This window comes from Podarcis tiliguerta (genome assembly GCF_965153285.1).
Source record: "Podarcis tiliguerta genome assembly, chromosome: 9".
NCBI classification, from domain to species: Eukaryota; Metazoa; Chordata; class Lepidosauria; order Squamata; family Lacertidae; genus Podarcis; species Podarcis tiliguerta.
This window is the reverse complement of record NC_139542.1, coordinates 50180233-50197871: the sequence shown is the minus strand read 5'-3', so window position 1 is coordinate 50197871 and position 17639 is coordinate 50180233. Positions and strand designations below refer to the sequence as shown.

General features: G+C 40.6%; 1 protein-coding gene across 3 annotated transcripts in view; it reads right to left on the bottom strand.

The window, feature by feature from the left end:
• Nucleotides 1-1878: 1878 nt before the first annotated feature.
• Nucleotides 1879-17639, bottom strand: part of FAM149A (family with sequence similarity 149 member A) — a 37118-nt gene continuing 21357 nt past the window's right edge. For 2 of the 3 annotated variants that reach the window (XM_083458197.1, XM_083458199.1), the window contains exons 5-14: nucleotides 16929-17054; nucleotides 16192-16368; nucleotides 15028-15218; nucleotides 13388-13542; nucleotides 11552-11655; nucleotides 11040-11261; nucleotides 9687-9807; nucleotides 8518-8646; nucleotides 7569-7647; nucleotides 1879-4252 (exon numbers count right to left, since the gene is read on the bottom strand). In XM_083458197.1, coding sequence (XP_083314323.1) covers nucleotides 4179-4252; nucleotides 7569-7647; nucleotides 8518-8646; nucleotides 9687-9807; nucleotides 11040-11261; nucleotides 11552-11655; nucleotides 13388-13542; nucleotides 15028-15218; nucleotides 16192-16368; nucleotides 16929-17054 — 1378 coding nt within the window. In that variant the 3' untranslated portion in view covers nucleotides 1879-4178. The remainder of the gene's footprint in view (nucleotides 4253-7568; nucleotides 7648-8517; nucleotides 8647-9686; nucleotides 9808-11039; nucleotides 11262-11551; nucleotides 11656-13387; nucleotides 13543-15027; nucleotides 15219-16191; nucleotides 16369-16928; nucleotides 17055-17639) is intronic. The other variant, XM_083458198.1, reaches the window with a different exon arrangement.

Sequence of the window (17639 nt, the reverse complement as noted above, 5' to 3'; positions counted from 1 at the left end):
CTGGTACTTGGGATCAACTGGTGAAACTAATTAGTAGTGGGTTCAGGACAAACAAACAAAACTCCAAAAATGACCAAGATAAACTATGGAATTGAAATTTCACCAACTCATAATGGACACCAGCACATATGACATTGGATATTAACAGATAATTAGACCTATAACAATGGGGACGAATCTGAAATTTCCTGTGGTTTATTGTTGTAGATCATGGCATTAGTGCAGTTGGCATAACTTTTCATCTTCAGTTGTGACAGTCTTTATCAATGGGGGTGGGGAAGAGAGAAGAAAGACCGATGATTCATGACAGCCAATACATCCTATCAACAATAAGCTGACTCCTGAATTTTTCCAGCTCAACTTCAAGGTGAATGAGGTGCTTTTATTCCATACTTCTGCTGACTAGGGCTTCTTCTGAAAACCCAGGCAAGATGCAAGGGCAGTGAATGCCTTGCATACATTTCTCTGCATACAGATGGGAAACTGTGAGCCCTTTTAAATGTTCACACAATGGGAGGGAGAAAAGCAGCTATAGATCTTGTAAGTATAACCAGGATGGGTATCCCACATGGTTGGCCTCTGGATCCTGTAGGACTACAACTTACATCATCCCTAGCCAGCATGGCCAATGTTTAGTCCAAACAACATCTGGAAGGCTGCCCCTGGTGTAACTTTATTCCAGTGATTATCAAGACAGCTTGCCTTGCATTATTAGGAGACAGGAAATTAAAAAAAAAGGAGTAGAGTTGGAGTGGCTTTTGTGCACAGTAGCAGCAGACGGCCCTCTAATACACTGCGTTTGTCATCTCACTGTTTTGTGCATTTGATATTTCCCTCATTTTTCTAAAGCCTCCCCAAAAAAGGCAGAGTACGATTAACATGCAAGTCATAGGCTATTGCTGCTGCAACCAGACTGCCCCCTGAATTTAGAGATAAAGCTGCCTTTTCAGCATTTCCAGTTTCTTTCTCAGTTAAGAAAACAGTCTGCAGATAGGCAAACTCTGCCTTCTCCTGTTATACAGCCACAAATATATTTTGAATACCGCCCCCCTATCCTGCAAATACATTTCTCATCCATTTCGTTGCCTTTCCATCTCCAACATAGTTTAATGGAGCTGTTATTTGTTCTTCAAATACAGCGTTTGCAGAAAGCATGCGCCGCAGGTGAAATAGAATGACGGTTTGTTCAGCCCTCTTCAAAATTTCCAGTAAGGAGATCAAGCCCTAAAGGTCCTCCCAGTTTCTGGCTATTCCCATAGCCAGCCAAGAAGGGTTCATAAAGCACACTTGACAAGAAACTCAGTGGAGCACTGCATTACAGACTCTTCAGTGCTAATGAATTATTGCCCAGTACAGTCCTCTCAGACCAAAAGCAATTCACAGAGCTGCTATTATGTCCTGCCAATTTAAAAATTAAATCACTTCTTATTGGAGGAGCTGGATAAAAGTATTTGAACAAAAGTGGCTCTTGTTTTCAAGAACATTTTTAAAATAAATGTGCTGGAGAACAAGACTGATATGCTTAGTTAAACATTTATTTTAAACCAGCATCTGCTACGGGGACAAGTTCTAACTCACACCTTGGAGAGACTAGCAGGAAGGGACAAAACCACTGCTCAAGAATCTTTTCTTCAATCATGTGACTGTTATGAAAAGCTTTCTTGACAACTAATACAGTTTGAATACATCCTGGATTTTAATCTTGGGCTTAGCAATGAAGCATTCTGATCTAGTCACATGCATTTCATATAAGTAAGACTTGCGTGGGTGAGTTGGCCAGTCATTTCAAACAAACAATGTTTGTCTCTTGGCTAAATGGCAAGAGTTATCACTACTGTAATGAAAATAGCAAGCCCTAAAAAAATGGTTCTGTACACATTTCCACAGATTCATTGGCTCATGAAGCAAAATTTTAATAGGGTTTCTGAAGTACTAGATAAATCAATTCATTTTACATTAGCAGGTGACATCAAAGAAGTTGAGGAAGGAAAAACTCAATAAACAGAGTATCAGTTGCAGCCCAGCAAGTGGGCTAAGTCCATGAGGGTCTATGATATAATTTTGCTGCTAATTCTTTCTGAGAACAAATCCATCTGAGCTATTTTACAGTGCTTGATGTATTAATTAATGGTAATAAGTGATGGTCAGCCCTCTATTTATCTTCCACAGGGTGACGTGCCAAATTAAAGACAAAGAGAAGGTAGGAAGATGCAACAATGGTAATCAACAACAAATAACATATGATTAAAGTAAAGATATAAAGATACATTACATACAAATTACTTTGCAATTCTTCCATTTTGATTTCCACAGTTAGTTTACACCTCAATATATGTACTTTGCCAATTTTCATATTTTTATTATTTTACATATTAACTATGTGAATTAGGGTATAGGGGAACTTATTAAAATGCTGCAAGACGAAATCAAGGTACCTTTATGCAGTGTGACATAGGCTGCATGCACACTAACCCATTTGTTTTTCTCAGTCTAGAAGCATTCATGTTTGCCCCCAACATGCTGCTTTCTATCTAGATCAGGCATCCGCAACCTTCGACCCTCCAGATATTTTGGACTACAATTCCCACCATCCCTGACCACTGGTCCTGTTAGCTAGGGATCATGGGAGTTGTAGGCCAAAACATCTGGATGGCCACAGGTTAGGGATGCCTGATCTAGATTAATTCCAGATCCTACTGTCCACCAGGGTGGGAGTGGCTACTTGATACACATTTGAAAACCCTCCTCTTGGTTAGGTTACCCATACATTTTCATCCCTTTACATGCCCCAGGTAAAGGAAGAAGTTATTGCTCTCTTGGTATATATGCCCTACCATGTCAATGGGCGGGTGTGGGTGCATCTGGCTTCAATGGACACACTGTGGATTAATGCACAAGAAATATACAATGACTTCTATTTTCAGAATGAAACTAAGTGCTTTTGGGTGGGGGGCAAAAATATGCAAAATATCTAGATTATGTGTAGACCACATAGAATAAACAAGTACTCAAGTCTCCATTGATTTTAGAATAATATGTTGTGTCTATTCAACAGTAATATATGGCCAAATGTTCTTGATGCAATTGCACAAAAAGGATCTTGATGGGATTGCATCAAGATTTGTTTTTTCATGGTGTTTAATCAATGTGCATCAGCTAAATTTGTGCATGAAGAAAATAATATTTGAACCCAAACTGAAGCAACTTATGCCTACCGCACTTCCACATTTAATTTTAGAGATTGCCCAAGCTAAACCAGAGAGAAGGGATAGATTTTTCTTATGGAACCATAACAAAAAGAGTCCAGGAATTAAATCTTATTATAATAATATTCAAGGGTTTATACACTGCATTACTACAGCTGAGCTAAAACCAACTCCAACTGTTTTGGTGTCACTTTCATTCCTGTGGAAACAATTCCTGGTTTTTGCAGTGTTTGCTTCCTCAAAATTTCATTAGAAGGAAATGTGTGAAAGCCCTGCTAAGGTTTGTTTTAATGGCTCTAAATTGTTTTAATGCCTGTGCAACACCACCACCACCCCAAACTTGTCTGACCAGATCAGGGGAGCTCTGCCAAAAGAACCGAGGCAAAGTCTAGCTCAAATTCCTTAGCATGCTTCTCTGTGAAAAGAGTATCCTTCCTCCTAAGGCTTCATAGTTCTGTGGGCTAGCTCAGATAATTAAAGACCAGCCTCTGAGGGCTTTTATGCAGTTCTCCCTGAGCCCCAGAACTTTGATGAAAAACAGGGAAACTATTAAATTTTGTGCAATTTGTTTAGCTGCTTTATGAAAGCTTCCCTTGTTCGCTACAGAAAAAGAAAAGGAAAGCTAATGACAATTTGGCTCAGCTCTACTTGCACCTGGTCCACAAACAAACAAACAAACAAACAAACACAGAACCGAACCAGGAAGGCACTTTCTTTTAAACTTGACTTATGCCTTTAGAAAAAAATTGGCACCAATTCATATTGTTTTCCAGATATATGCCACTGTCTTGATGCGCTTGCTAATGAGTCTTTGGTGAAACAATTTTCAAGCAGGCTGTATGCAGAGACACAGAACACTAAGGCACAAAACTACAATACTGGAACGCCATCCCTTCTGATAATAGTTGGGAGTATTGCAGAGTCCCATAAAGTACAGATCAGGTTGGTTGATTGGTTGCCTTCTGCTATATGTTATGAAGCAACTTGAAATCTTCTTCTAGCTACAGGTGGATTTCTCTGGAATGATTTGGCATGGAACTGTGAACCTGCAAGCAAAAACATTAGTAGGTAATATTGTGGGTCAAGTGGATACAGTGCATTTGAAACAAAAGGGTTCATGCTCAAATTCTTTTGATGAATGATCTCTCCAAGCCTTGTTTTCCTATCAGTAAAATGGGAATACAGTGGTACCTCGGGTTACAGACGCTTCAGGTTACAGACTCCGCTAACCCAGAAATAGTACCTCCGGTTAAGAACTTTGCTTCAGGATGGGAACAGAAATCATGCAGTGGTGGTGCAGCGGCAGCAGCAGGAGGCCCCATTATCTAAAGTGATGCTTCAGGTTAAGAACAGTTTCAGGTTAAGAATGGACCTCCGGAACGAATTAAGTACTTAACCCGAGCTACCACTGTATTAGTGTCTTACGTCATAGGAAGCTAATCGGAAAATACACAAGTTGAAGCCAATAATATGTTAAGTACAGATCAACTATTTCAGACAGAGCAGGGATATGCTCTTGGTTTTGAACTGACACCCAGTCCTGTGCAAATTAGGGGCAAGAGCATAGGAGGGGTAGGAAGGGCCTGCAACCTCATATAAGGCTTGTGAGCAGAGAAGCCAAACTTGCTATTAGGGACCATTGGGATAACAAGTCCTTGTTTGAGGTGCACGAGTTTTCATTTCCCGCCAGTTGTTTCTGGGGGTGCATCCTTTCTTTCCCTACGCATGGTAGAAGTGTAGTGATCAGGTGGGATTGCTATGAGGAATTATAACAAATATAGAGTAAGCCATCTGTGTCAGCAATGAAAGCATTGCGTTGACTGGGTTTAAACTATTTTGATATGATTCTTGATCAATCCACACCTCTGCATCCCTGTTCCATTTCTCTTTCTTCACCTTTCGTACACTGCCAGTTGCTTAGCCAGGCAGGCATCTTGGGCCATAAAGATAGTGGGCAAGTTTCTTTGAAGTAGCCTTTCCAATATGTTAATCTCAGGATATTGATCTTAGGGCTGGGAAATAGTTTCACAGGAAGGTGATAAAGATGCCTATCTCCTTGCCATCCTTCCATCCTCTCCTGTTTACTCCTGTTTGTGATCTCCAGAGTTTCTCTAGTCCTCTTTTATTTACTCTCAGATTAAATAAAATATGCATGCTCAGAGTAGTAGTCTTTGTCGTTAAAAGAATTTCTTTTGATCTAACTTTGTCCCCATGTGGGGTCTGTTGAAATGCTCAGAAGAAATCTGATTGGTTCTTATGAATACTCTGTAAAAAGTTCTTTGGTGAATAAAACAACCTGGGCCGAGGGGTAAAAAGACACAGAGAGAGAACACTATACGCACCCTTCCCAGAGTCTTGCTGGTTCAAGCCTCTGTGTGTATTCTTATTAATCAGAGTTCAATCCTTCCTTTACTTTGTGAATGCCTCAGGTAGTAGCAAGAGCAATCTCTCTATTAACCCTCATTGGGGATAAGTCCAGTGTTGCAAAGGGGAGAAAGAAGAGGCTTGCCAGCCTGACAAGTAATACCCTAGGTGAGGTCATCAGTCAGGTTGACTTCAATCACCTTGCCGAATTCCAATTTCCTAATGATAACTACCTGATCCACACCCTTCCTGATCCTTGCCAAAGGGATTTCTCTAGTGTTGGCACTGCCTTCTTCCTAAGCCACTTGTTTTCTCGATTCCACATCTCCTGCAATCCCCAGTCCTTCAAGTTTCTGCCTCATTCACATGATTACATTTCAGTCTACTGTCAAATTGGTGTGGGATCTTTCTAAGGAAGGATTAAACCGTGTCTTCCTGATTGCTGTGGATCCCATTAAAACCATGCTCGTTATTATTTTTTAACACTAAAACCCTTTTTCTAATTTAGCATCACCTGCAGCTCAACTCAGTCTGCCTGCCTAGCCAGAGCACTGTTTCTGCTTCTTGCCAACATGCAGCTACTTCCACTTGCAATCTCAAATCCCCCACTCCACCAGACTGCTCTCTCACCAGCTATCCTCTGCCCCCGCCATTGCCCTTTCTCACGGGCTTTTAATGAACCTTAACTCAGGTTCTAGTGAGCCTGCTGCCTATGTCTACCCACTTTCTGTCTCTTAGCAACTTACCCAGTGTCCTTTCTAGTTCTCAGAATTTCTGCCTGTGGACTGAGTTCCCTCTGTTCCTAGACCTTGCTTGAGAGGTTTTATCAAAATTCACTACCCTACAAGGATAATCATGGGCAGCAGGAAGTAGAATACCTCTGGGGATATTTTGTTATTAAAAGTATTCTGTACAAGTGCAAAAGAAAATACATTAGTTTCCGTTTAATAGATAGGTAGACAACATGAACTGATGGCGAACTTCAATACAGCAAAAAAAAGTGTGTGTTTTTCTGCAAGCACCTTTCACTACATCACCAAAGTTAAAGAAGGATTGTTTTTCATTTACTTTTTACACTGAAGAAGAGTTTCCATTTCTCGTGTATTTCACAAACAGAACAGTTCTGGAGAATATGCTTGGGCTAGGAGGTATTGTAACCTGGTATGAACAGTCATGCTACACGTACACATGATGAGTTTATAAGATCTTAAAATAGCAACACCCAATTTCTGTGGCAGGAGAAAAGGACTGCTTATCATTGGTGCTTTCCAGTGGAAAGGTAGCCCTCTGCTGGCTCTCTGCTAATACTACAGCTGTACAAGAACCAGTGACTTAGTCTTAGATGAATTAGGTATAGTTACAAACTCTTGAAAAGAGCCACTCTAAATATCTTCACTTGGGGCTCCAACTGAATAATGGGGTTTACTCAGGCCGCAGTAGTGAACACTAAGTGAATAGCTGCCCAGCAAAAACTGACCAATTTATTGAAAGTCTATGGCCAATTGATAAAAAATCCTTGATTGTATCAAGGAATAGAAATTAGTATAAATCCAGTAAAGAAGAGAAAGGGAACATGTGGTCCTTCCAGATGCTGTTAGAATCTAACAACATCTGGAGGGACCACATGTTCCCTGTCCCTTATTTACTGGATTTATACTAATTTCTATTCCTTGGAACCTCATTCACCCCCAGCCGGCATAGCCAATGGATGAGGATTGTGGGAGTTGTAGTCCAACAACATCCACCGGTTCTCCATCCTTGCTGCTCCATTAAATTTTGCCTGCTGCTGCACCTCTTTCATATAGAGGCAAACTAGTATAAAATGGTTTACAGCATTTGTTTTTTGGGCTCAACTTGTGATGTAAAGAACAATGCTTATTGCTCATTTTACACCATTGTCCCACAAATGCTAATATGCTGAAACTGAGAATCTCAGTTCTGAGGGGATTGGCATCTTGTGCTACAATCTTATTTTCTTTAATAAAACAGAGGTCTTACCTATCAATACCCCATGACCTGTCCACATTTGATTAGCAAAATCCATAGGAGTCAATGATATTTTATGAGGTGTATCTGACTGAAAGAGAAAAACAGATGTTTACCCTTTATAGCATTCGCCCGCCTGCCCCGCCCCCCAACAAGTCAAGGGCAAACTATACCTGTGTACATACTTTATTAAAGCTCATTTGGAGTACATTCTTTCCCTCAAAGAATTATGAGCCCTGTTGTATACCGCCACCGATAAACAATTCCCAACAACCCTTAGCAAACCAGAGAGCCCAGAATTATTTGAGGGGGAATGTGCTTTGAATGTCTGTTAAAGATATAGCGTGCATATAGCCCATGACATGAAAAAGAGCTATGAAGATGTAACTATTCCACAAGGAGCATTGAAAAATGTCCAATACTAATTCCACTTTCCTGTTCAGCACTAAAGGCAATAATGTGGTTAAACAGTGAGCAAGCATTCAAATCTTTGCAAGTGGGATATTCTGGCTTTGGATCATTCTCCCACCCCCAACACCACAAAACAGGGTGTTCATTCCACACACATGCACACCACAGCTTCTCAACATCTGGTGTCATTTCTTATGAGGCTGGGGTGTGTGTGGTTTTTGGGGGGGTGTCCTTTCTTTTTTTCTTTAAAAAAATTAAGCACCTGTAAAACAGGGTTGTCCCAAAGTGTAGAGTAACCGCAAGTCAGCTAAAAACTCTGTTATGCATGGTTAGGGCTACAAAGCATGAGAATATGAAGACTTTTATTTGTATTAAAGGAATGGTATCTGGAAGGCAGGAAATAATTCCTCCCAGAATTGCAAGACTGCATACAACTAAGCACATAGGAATAATCTAATACAGTTTAACAGGGAACAAAAGAGTGGCATTCCCACCCCCCATTTCAATTCCAGTTTCTTATTAAGAGTCTCAAAAGCTTTCAAATACCTACCCGAAATGTGTGAGTAGTATTGGGTCTTGAAAACTGATCTATTATGACAGTTCGCTCTCTAAGTGGCCGCCGTTCTGCACCATCAGGTACCGCGCTGGAAATTCTGCTATGAGGATACCTTCCTTTATGCTGGAAAATGTTTGGGGTAGGGTTGAGAAAAAGAAGCAAGTCCATCACTGGGAAAAGTGTGAATTATTATTAGCAGAAGTATGCTTTTGCTTTTCAACTGATTATTTTTTGTCTTCCCAAAAGCTAATTTGTCCATTAGTCACAAAACACTGAGAAAAGAGCTTCTAAAACTATTTACTTAGGCTTTTTCAATTGGGTTTAAAATGGATTAGAAGAGACAGATACAAGCAGAATTAAAAAGGCTAGGAAGGATCTGCAGCTCCTGTCTGCATCTAACTCTGGAAGCAGAAGTGGGGTGACTGGCCCCAGAGAAGGTAGCAAGGGTCTTCTCCTTCCCGCAGTTTTTGTTATTTTTTCAATCGGTGGTGAGGTTGAAAAGTAAACAATTCCATCTTTTTTTCTGGCCTTAGTTTGCCATTCACAAGGTTGGAACAGCTGTTTGCTTGACTTATGCTAAGGCTGCTATGACTTACTTTGACAATTCATATCCATAGTGCTTAAACTACATTGTAATATTTGGCAATGTAGTTCCAATTCAGGGAATGCAAGCTAGATATTTCCCAGCAGGAAAATGGGTAGCTGTTTAAACAACACTGTTAACTAAGTTGCCAACAAAGAACAAGCATATGGTGCAAAAGTGAAGCAATTAAAACACAAAACAAACTATCATGCAGTAACTATGTGCAACAAATGAAGCAATATGGATAAGTGTCAGTGGAGCAACAAATTGAATAAAGATCCTTGAAAAGTTACAGAAAAATACATTTTGCTGAAACTATTAAAAGTTATTACGTCATGCTGATTTCATGTACAAGTTGTAAGTTAGAATGAGAGAGCATGATTTTTACAAGGCCACTCAGCAAGCTTCATAGATGGAAGGAGAATGGAACCTAATTTTATCATTTGCAAGTCCAGCAACTAACAATTGTACTTGCTTGATTTTCTCTAGGATTTAAAGTGCTCTAATGACAAAACTATTAAATTCTCAACTGAATTGCTAATGGTATAAAACAAAGAATGACACACACACACTCTCTTACAAAGCCTAGCTGCGATCCAGGAACGGAAAGATATTGCTCAACGGCATCTGATGTAATCGGTGGCAGCTTGTTCCGGGCTGTAGGCAGAAGTGGAGAGGACAAGCGATCTAAGGCAGTACATCTGTGGGCCAACAATAAGGATACATGAGATTATATGTATTTCACTTCCTTCCGTCACTGCAGGAACTATTCTTAATTATCAAGGGTGATCAAGGGTCTGGAAACCAAGCCTTACGAAGAGAGCTTGAAGGAGCTGGGTATGTTTAGCTTGGAAAAGAGGAGACTGAGAAGAGATATGATAGCCATCCTCAAATATCTTAAGGGCTGTCACATGGAAGAGGGAGCATGCTTGTTTTCTCCTGATTTGGAGGGTAGGGCTTGAACCAATGGCTTCAAGTTACAAGAAAGGAGATTCTGACTCAACATATAAAAAAACTTTCTGACAGTAAGAGCTGTTTGACAGTGGAACAGTCTCCCCCAGGAGGTTGTGGACTCTCCTTCCTTGGAGGTTTTTAAGCAGAGGTTGGATGGCCATCTGTCATGGATGCTTTAGCTGAGATTCCTGCGTTGCAGGGGATTGGACTAGATAACCATTGGGTCCTTTCCAAGTCTACAATTCCAACAACAACAACAACAACAGAATTCCTGTTAATTAGAGAGATATAGGATTATGTTCTTTGTGGGAAACAACACATCTCTTTAAAATATGATATTCTCCAAAAATGTGTTGATGCCAAAGTCATACCACTGCTCACGTTTCCCATTGACTGTACATGCTATTTCCCCCTTAATTGTCAAATGGAACCATTTCAAAGATCTGGCCATTAGTTTTTAGTGCACACACAACTGGGCTGCAAGCTTAAAAATAAATTAAAACCTACGTCAAGTCAAATTCAAATTCAGTGCCAAGAATGGCTGAATTCTGCAACCTGAAAGTTGCCCCTCAGACCTGAATCTAGTTTCTGTGGAAATAAAAAATAAATAAATTGTCCAGTAGCACCTTAGAGACCAACTAAGTTTGTTCAGGGTATAAGCTTTCGTGTGCATGCACACTTCTTCAAAAGTTGGTCTCTAAGGTGCTACTGGGCATTTTATTTATTTATTTTGTCTGCATCAGACCAACACAGCTATGTACCTGAATCTAGTTTCTGTGGTTTCACCAGCCACTGTGCACAGAATTTCAAAGCTAACCTCAAAATGTGTAGGAGGGAACAGAAATAAAAGAGGGTTGGTCTCAGTGCCTGTTTCTGAGATGCAACCACAGGGTGGTGAAACACACCCTAACTAACTCCCATGCTTGAGCTTAATATGTCACTAGGGTCATGAAAGTGAAGAATACAAATGAAGCCTCACAGTTTTGTCCCCCTAAGGACTTCATCGCTGTAAACATTGGGGGTCTTTGAGCGCAGAGGATCTGTAGCTATTGACGGTAGCCTACGGTGGCCTGCTGTTTTTCTAGAGGATCCAAGCAATACTCGGGAACATGAGAGAACACTACTGTCAGGAATTCGCCCCAGCCGATTTCGTGCTGAGTTAACACTGGAACCCACTTGCGGCTTGTCTTCCTGCTCATTCCTGAAAAAGAGCAATTTCAGCAAATGCAGTTGCCACTTATACAAGATTCAACCCTTCTGCAGCCCGCCCCCAAAGCCCTTTCCCCCGCAGAAGAGAATACGCAGCTTTAATTATACTTTATATTTGAAATAAAATAATTTAACCAAGGCCCAAAATTAAAACACATAACATAAAATTGAAATGTTGACTTCAGAAAGGCTTCATAGAGCCATATGTTGAGGTATAGATTGAAAAATATAGCATGCACTGTGAGAGTGAAATGTGATCTCATAAGTCTTTGCAACACATACTGTATCTTTTCTGTTAGCCCAGAGTGCCTCTGTTGCAGTGGCTTAGCTTGGATTGTCATGACACCATTTAAAGCGCTGTGTAAATTGCTGGGAAACCGATGGATCTAAAGAAAGCAACAGAAGCAAATCACTTAATGTTTTTGAGGTAATTTATCAATATGTCTGAAGGCCTAAAACATGTGCAACATTGTGGGTGAAGATGTGCAAAGTTACCTAATGCAGATGCTGAAGAACATTTCACCCTATGCAAAAAGCATGTATGAAAACATGAAGAAGAAACGGATGCCAATCCTATACTTATCCCTATCTCTTTTTACACAATAACACAGAATTACCCTACAGGACAGGTCTTATTATAAATAATAACAACTACTAGTGTAATTTTGTTGAGACATATCTACAGTAATACCTCTGGTTACGAACTGTCCTCCTTATGCACGCTTCGGGCTACAAGCTCCACTAACCTGGAAGTAGATGCTCCTGGTTGCAACCTTTGCCCAGGATGCGAGCGGAAGTCGCGCGCCAGAGGTGCACACACAGCGGTTTCGAGTTGAGAACAGACCTCCAGAACAAATTAAGTTCATAACCAGAGGTACCACTGTACAGGCCACAAGTAACACGTGAGTTATCTTGTACATGTTGCAATCAATAATAAGAATAATGATTAGTGTAGAGAGAGAGAGAGATGTTAACAGGAGTGGGTGTTTAATTAAATATCAACCTTTTATAGCAACTGCTGCAAAAATTTCTTGCATCATTTTAAATGCTTGCATCTTGATTACATGAAGAAGAAGAAGAAGAAGAAGAAGAAGAAGAAGAAGAAGAAGAAGAGGAGGAGTTTGGATTTGATATCCCGCCTTTCACTCCCTTTAAGGAGTCTCAAAGTGGCCAACATTCTCCTTTCCCTTCCTCCCCCACAACAAACACTCTGTGAGGTGAGTGGGGCTGAGAGACTTCAAAGAAGTGTGACTGGCCCAAGGTCACCCAGCAGCTGCATGTGGAGGAGCGGAGACGCGAACCCGGTTACCCAGATTACGTGACTACCGCTCTTAACCACTACACCACACTGGCTCTCATGAGTACTTTCTGTGCCAGCATCAGTGGCCCTGAATGGAAATATGGGAACTAGCCATGAGCAACAGATGCAATAGGCCTCTTTAATACATGGTTATGAGAGTTGGCCACAGGCTATGTGCAGAAGGTGAAAACTGGAGCCTTCAGCATTACTAAATACATATGATAGGAATTCACTTTTTTTTTTTTTTAGCTGTGTGGCTCAAGGACTGCAATGCATTGTGTCAAGGAAGAGTGCTAAGCAGAACCAGAGGGTTGTCTTGATTGTGTTTCTGTATACACACAAAATAAACACATGTATGCACACATCTAAAAAACAGCTGCTGCCTGTCAGGAAGCCCAAAGGCTAAAAACAAAAGGCCAGTTGTGGAATGCTGAAAATCAGTATATGTCATACAACCAGTGCTTTTCTTCTGGGTACACAGTACCAGCACCTTCCCTCCCCCCTGCCCCAAATGTTTATAGTGTGGTACTTAGTTGTGACTTACTGTAACAACTTCATGGTGAGCGGCGGCACCTTTTTCCTTAAAAAAAAAAAGCAGCACTGCATACAACATCTTAAGGACAGCAGAGGTGTGTGTTGAAGTGTGGCTGGCATGCTAGAGACCTTGGCTGGGCATGGTCACCGGCCACCGAGATAGAAGGAATGGAGAGGAAAACCTCACACAGGGCCTGGGGACTGGAGAAGTTGTGTGCTGCTGATAAAAAAGAAAATAGGATTTCATATGCCGACTAATGCCAGCTAGTTGGAAGATATTTTACCTGTGATGGGACAAAATGCAAACCAAGAGATGTGCCTCGAGCCTCTGACCCTCTTGATGGGGGTACACTTGATGTATCCATTGCAACACGGGAAATGGATAGATGTGGTAACTTGTTTCCAGTAGCTTTCAATTTCTCCATCTGTTTATCATTCTCTAGTTCATCATTAAAAAAACCAAAAAAACCACCCAAATTTCAATCAGACATTAATGTAAACGTTTGCTTTAGCATAGTAAACTGGTGAATATGTAACAACTTTATGCACAAATAATGCTGGCTGCCTCCAAACCATAGTTTGGAAATCAAAGCAAGCCTTAGGAATATATGTTCCTCTTACCATTTCACTCTCATCTCAGGAGTCAGTGCTAACCATAGGCCCATATTACACATGCCCAATCACATGTGCACAAACCATAGTTAACACACATCATGGCCCCCAGTATCATATGTGAACTGGGCCATGAAGACCAATAGATATATATGATACCATACATATGGATATGTTAGCACAGACCATCTCTACTGCTGCACACCACCCCCAGCCTCTGAGCAGTGTGAGAGTCCAGGACTTCCAGGTGCTTACCCTGGATTCGTGTTTCTTTTGTGAATGAGACACAGAGGAGATTGCTATGTGGTTTATTTACAAATACAGTGGTACCTTGGTTCACGAACTTAATCCCTTCTGGAAGTCCATTCTTAAACCAAAGCATTCTTAAACCGAGGAGTACTTTCCCATAGCAGCAGGGGACTCAATTTTCAAATGGAACACACTCAACAGGAAGCGGAACATGTTGTGCTTCCAAGGCAAAGTTCACAAACCAAAACACCTACTTCTGGGTCTGCAGAGTTCTTAATCCAAGTTCTTCATAAACTAAGTTGTTCTTAAACTAAGGTACCACTGTATATACAACCCGAGTCTACAATGGAGGGTTCACAGCATTAACATCCCCAAGAAGCCTTGCTTCCTCCATATCCACAGCTTCAGATTCAAACACTTCCTTTCTTCCCTTAATGGCCCATCACCCAGGCTATCACTTCAACAAGAAGCTAAAAAGGTAAAGGTACCCCTGACCATTAGGTCCAGTCGTGACCAACTCTGGGGTTGTGCGCTCATCTCACTCTATAGGCCGAGGGAGCCGTCGTTTGTCTGCAGACAGCTTCCGGGTCATGTGGCCAGCATGACAAAGCCGCTTCTGGCGAACCAGAGCAGTGCACAGAAACACTGTTTACCTTCCCGCCGGAGTGGTACCTATTTATCTACTTGCACTTTGATGTGCTTTCGAACTGCCAGGTTGGCAGGAGCAGGGACCAAGCAACGGGAGCTCACCCCATCGCGGAGATTCGAACTGCCGACCTTCTGATCAGCAAGTCCTAGGCTCTGTGGTTTAACCCACAGCGCCACCTGACTCCCAACAAGAAGCTAGCCTGGTTTATATTTTACCACTTTCTGCATCCAGGGGTTATGAGGGTCTCGGCATACAGTCAACTCCCCCAGTCCCTCCCACCACCACAATTCATAACAATACATTTCTAAATCATATTTACAATGTGTTGGAACTCCTGGAACCACAGAGATAATATAAAGCATCCATTTTAAAGAATGTTTTCACAAATGGCTTTTCCATAAACATTCCAGTTACCTGTGAGAGATGATTCCCAGTGTTTCCTTATTAATTCTTCCAGTACTTGAATTACATTCTTCCAGACGTGATCGAAAACTTCTGCAACCACAGCATCTTTGATACAGGCATTGGGGGAAATAGGAGGAATGCCATGTTTAACCCTCTTTTGGGCAAGTTGATATATCTTTTGCTCCAACTTTTCATCATCACTAATGATTGAAGCAAATTGAATCTTTATTACCAAGCACTACTAACTATTAATAAAAAAAACAGTCTACTTCTATTTACACAATCCTGTTATATAAAAAAGGCGGGACAGTGCTACTTCAAATCTGCCAAACAATGAGCATTAATTATGTAATATTCAAATTCTACAGGGATTTAGGAATGCTTACTATGTTATATAAAAAAACCTATGACATGTCTACAACATATACATGAAAAAGCATGGATCTATGCTCATGTCAAATGTGTTTCTATCCACTGGGTCATACAGATTAGCCCCAACCCCCTATTATTTGATCATAAACTACTCATACAATCATAGAATTGTAGAGTTGGAAGGGACTCTCAAGGGTCATCTAGTCAAACCCACTGCGACAGAAGGCACATGTGTGCTTGATGTTTAGGGAAGTTTTTAATGTTTGAAGTTTTATTCTCTTTTTAGTGTTCTGTTGGAAGCTGCTCGCAGTGGCTGTGGAAACCCAGCCAGATGGGAGGGGTATAAATAATAGAATTATTATTAATGTGACTGTTTCTATTTGGAGAAAAGGCAGATTTGGAATGTGCTTCAGATCCAGACTGGGGGCTCCGCATGGGTTTTCTCCTGATAATTGCTCTTTCCTGGCTTTTTTTTTGGGGGGGGGGCATCTGAAATTTGTTTATTGCAAACAGCAACTTTGTATCCAACAGCAGCCTGGTAGGGACCATTTTCAGCTGCAAATTGGTGGAATGGTACAATCTGGATTGGAAGTCCACAGCTGATTGGAGACCTAGGGATTTTTCTTTTGTAACCAAAATAAACAGCAGGCAGGTTAAGTACACTAGTTTAAACACATGACTAATGTGGTGTACAGTCTGACATGATAGTATTTGCCATTCTATAATAAATGAAGCAGTTCTTAGAGGTAAATCTGGTTCTTTTCAAAGTGCATTACAATCCATTAAAAATCAAACATTTACAGTTCCTTGTTGTCGAATGCAAGATACTCTTCAATTTTTCCTTCTGCATCATAGATTTCTTCTTCCAAGAATGAATATACAGGTGATTTCGCTAAAGAAATTTCTGGTAATTCAGAGCTGAATGCCTTCTGCACTGGAAAAGCTGCAGGAATCAGTTTAGAGCCGGAGATGCATAACCTAAAGACAGTAATTTTAACACAGAAGGGGGGAAAGGTGCAAAAATAAAATGTACACTAATCTTTTTATAGGAAAGTAAAAGTAAGCAATTAAAGCATTTTTTTAAAATGTCACAAAGCAAAAAAATACAGGCTAGAAATACAGCAACTATCTCAAATTTTTCAGAGATGTCTTCCAGTGGCTTTAACCCAGTCAAGAAATCAGAATTTTTCCAGGCAGAAGAAAAACAGGAGGATGTTGTAATTGTGAGAAGCCATGGGATTCTTTTGCTAATCACCTACAACAGGCGCCCGAGCACTGCTTTGCAGACCTATATCCAGGACAAATGTCTCATGTTGCCAGTAGTTGTCCAATGTATTATTTAACCAAGAAAATGGCATAATACACAGTATGAGATTTGCATTAAAGATCAAAGCTTAAGAAATAATGGCTGTTCATTTCGCTAAGGCAGTTGCATTCATATTCTGGGAATATGTAAAATGTGTACTAGAGCATTTTAATAGAAAATAATGTCAACCAAACAGAAATAGGATTATGTCTGCATTAAAATAAAAACTTACTCTTTCATACTGCTGGTGATTTCACTCAGGGTAGGTAAGGACCTGGAGTAAACAGAGCTGGCAGTTCTGCCCTGGTAATGCTGAAAGCCCTCATCTTTTGGGAAAATAAGCTGTTTTCCCAAAATCCTGGATAAAAGAACAAATATAGGGTTGGCTAATGAAGTGAAAAGAAAATGCAGATACACGCAACACAACTGAACCAATATTCTTTTTTTGAAAAGCACTCTGTAGCATAGGAAGCCAGAACTTTAAATAGTGTTAGTTAATGCCAATCTAATTCCCCCCACCCTTGGGAATAGTAAAGTGTCAATTCTGCTCTATGCCAATGATGTAGTTTTGTTATCTCAGAATAAAATCGGACTTAGGAGGATGCTGGTTAAATTCAGACAGCTGTGTAAAAAAGAACATCTAAAAATTAACTACAATAAAAACCAAGGTCACTGTATTTGGCAAGAGGACTACCAAGTCCAGGTGGACTCTAGATGGTCACACCCTTGATCAAGTATTCAGATTTAAATATCTAGGATTACTTATCAATGGGAAGTAATCATGGAAACCCCATCTGGAAGCTATTAAGCTAATATCTGGCCGTTCTACTGGGCAGCTATATAGGTTCTTCCATTCAAAGGGTGGGCAGTTAATCAACTCACAAGATGCTCACTACTCAAGCCAACACATAAAAAGCAAATAAAGCGCATATTTGAGTGAAAA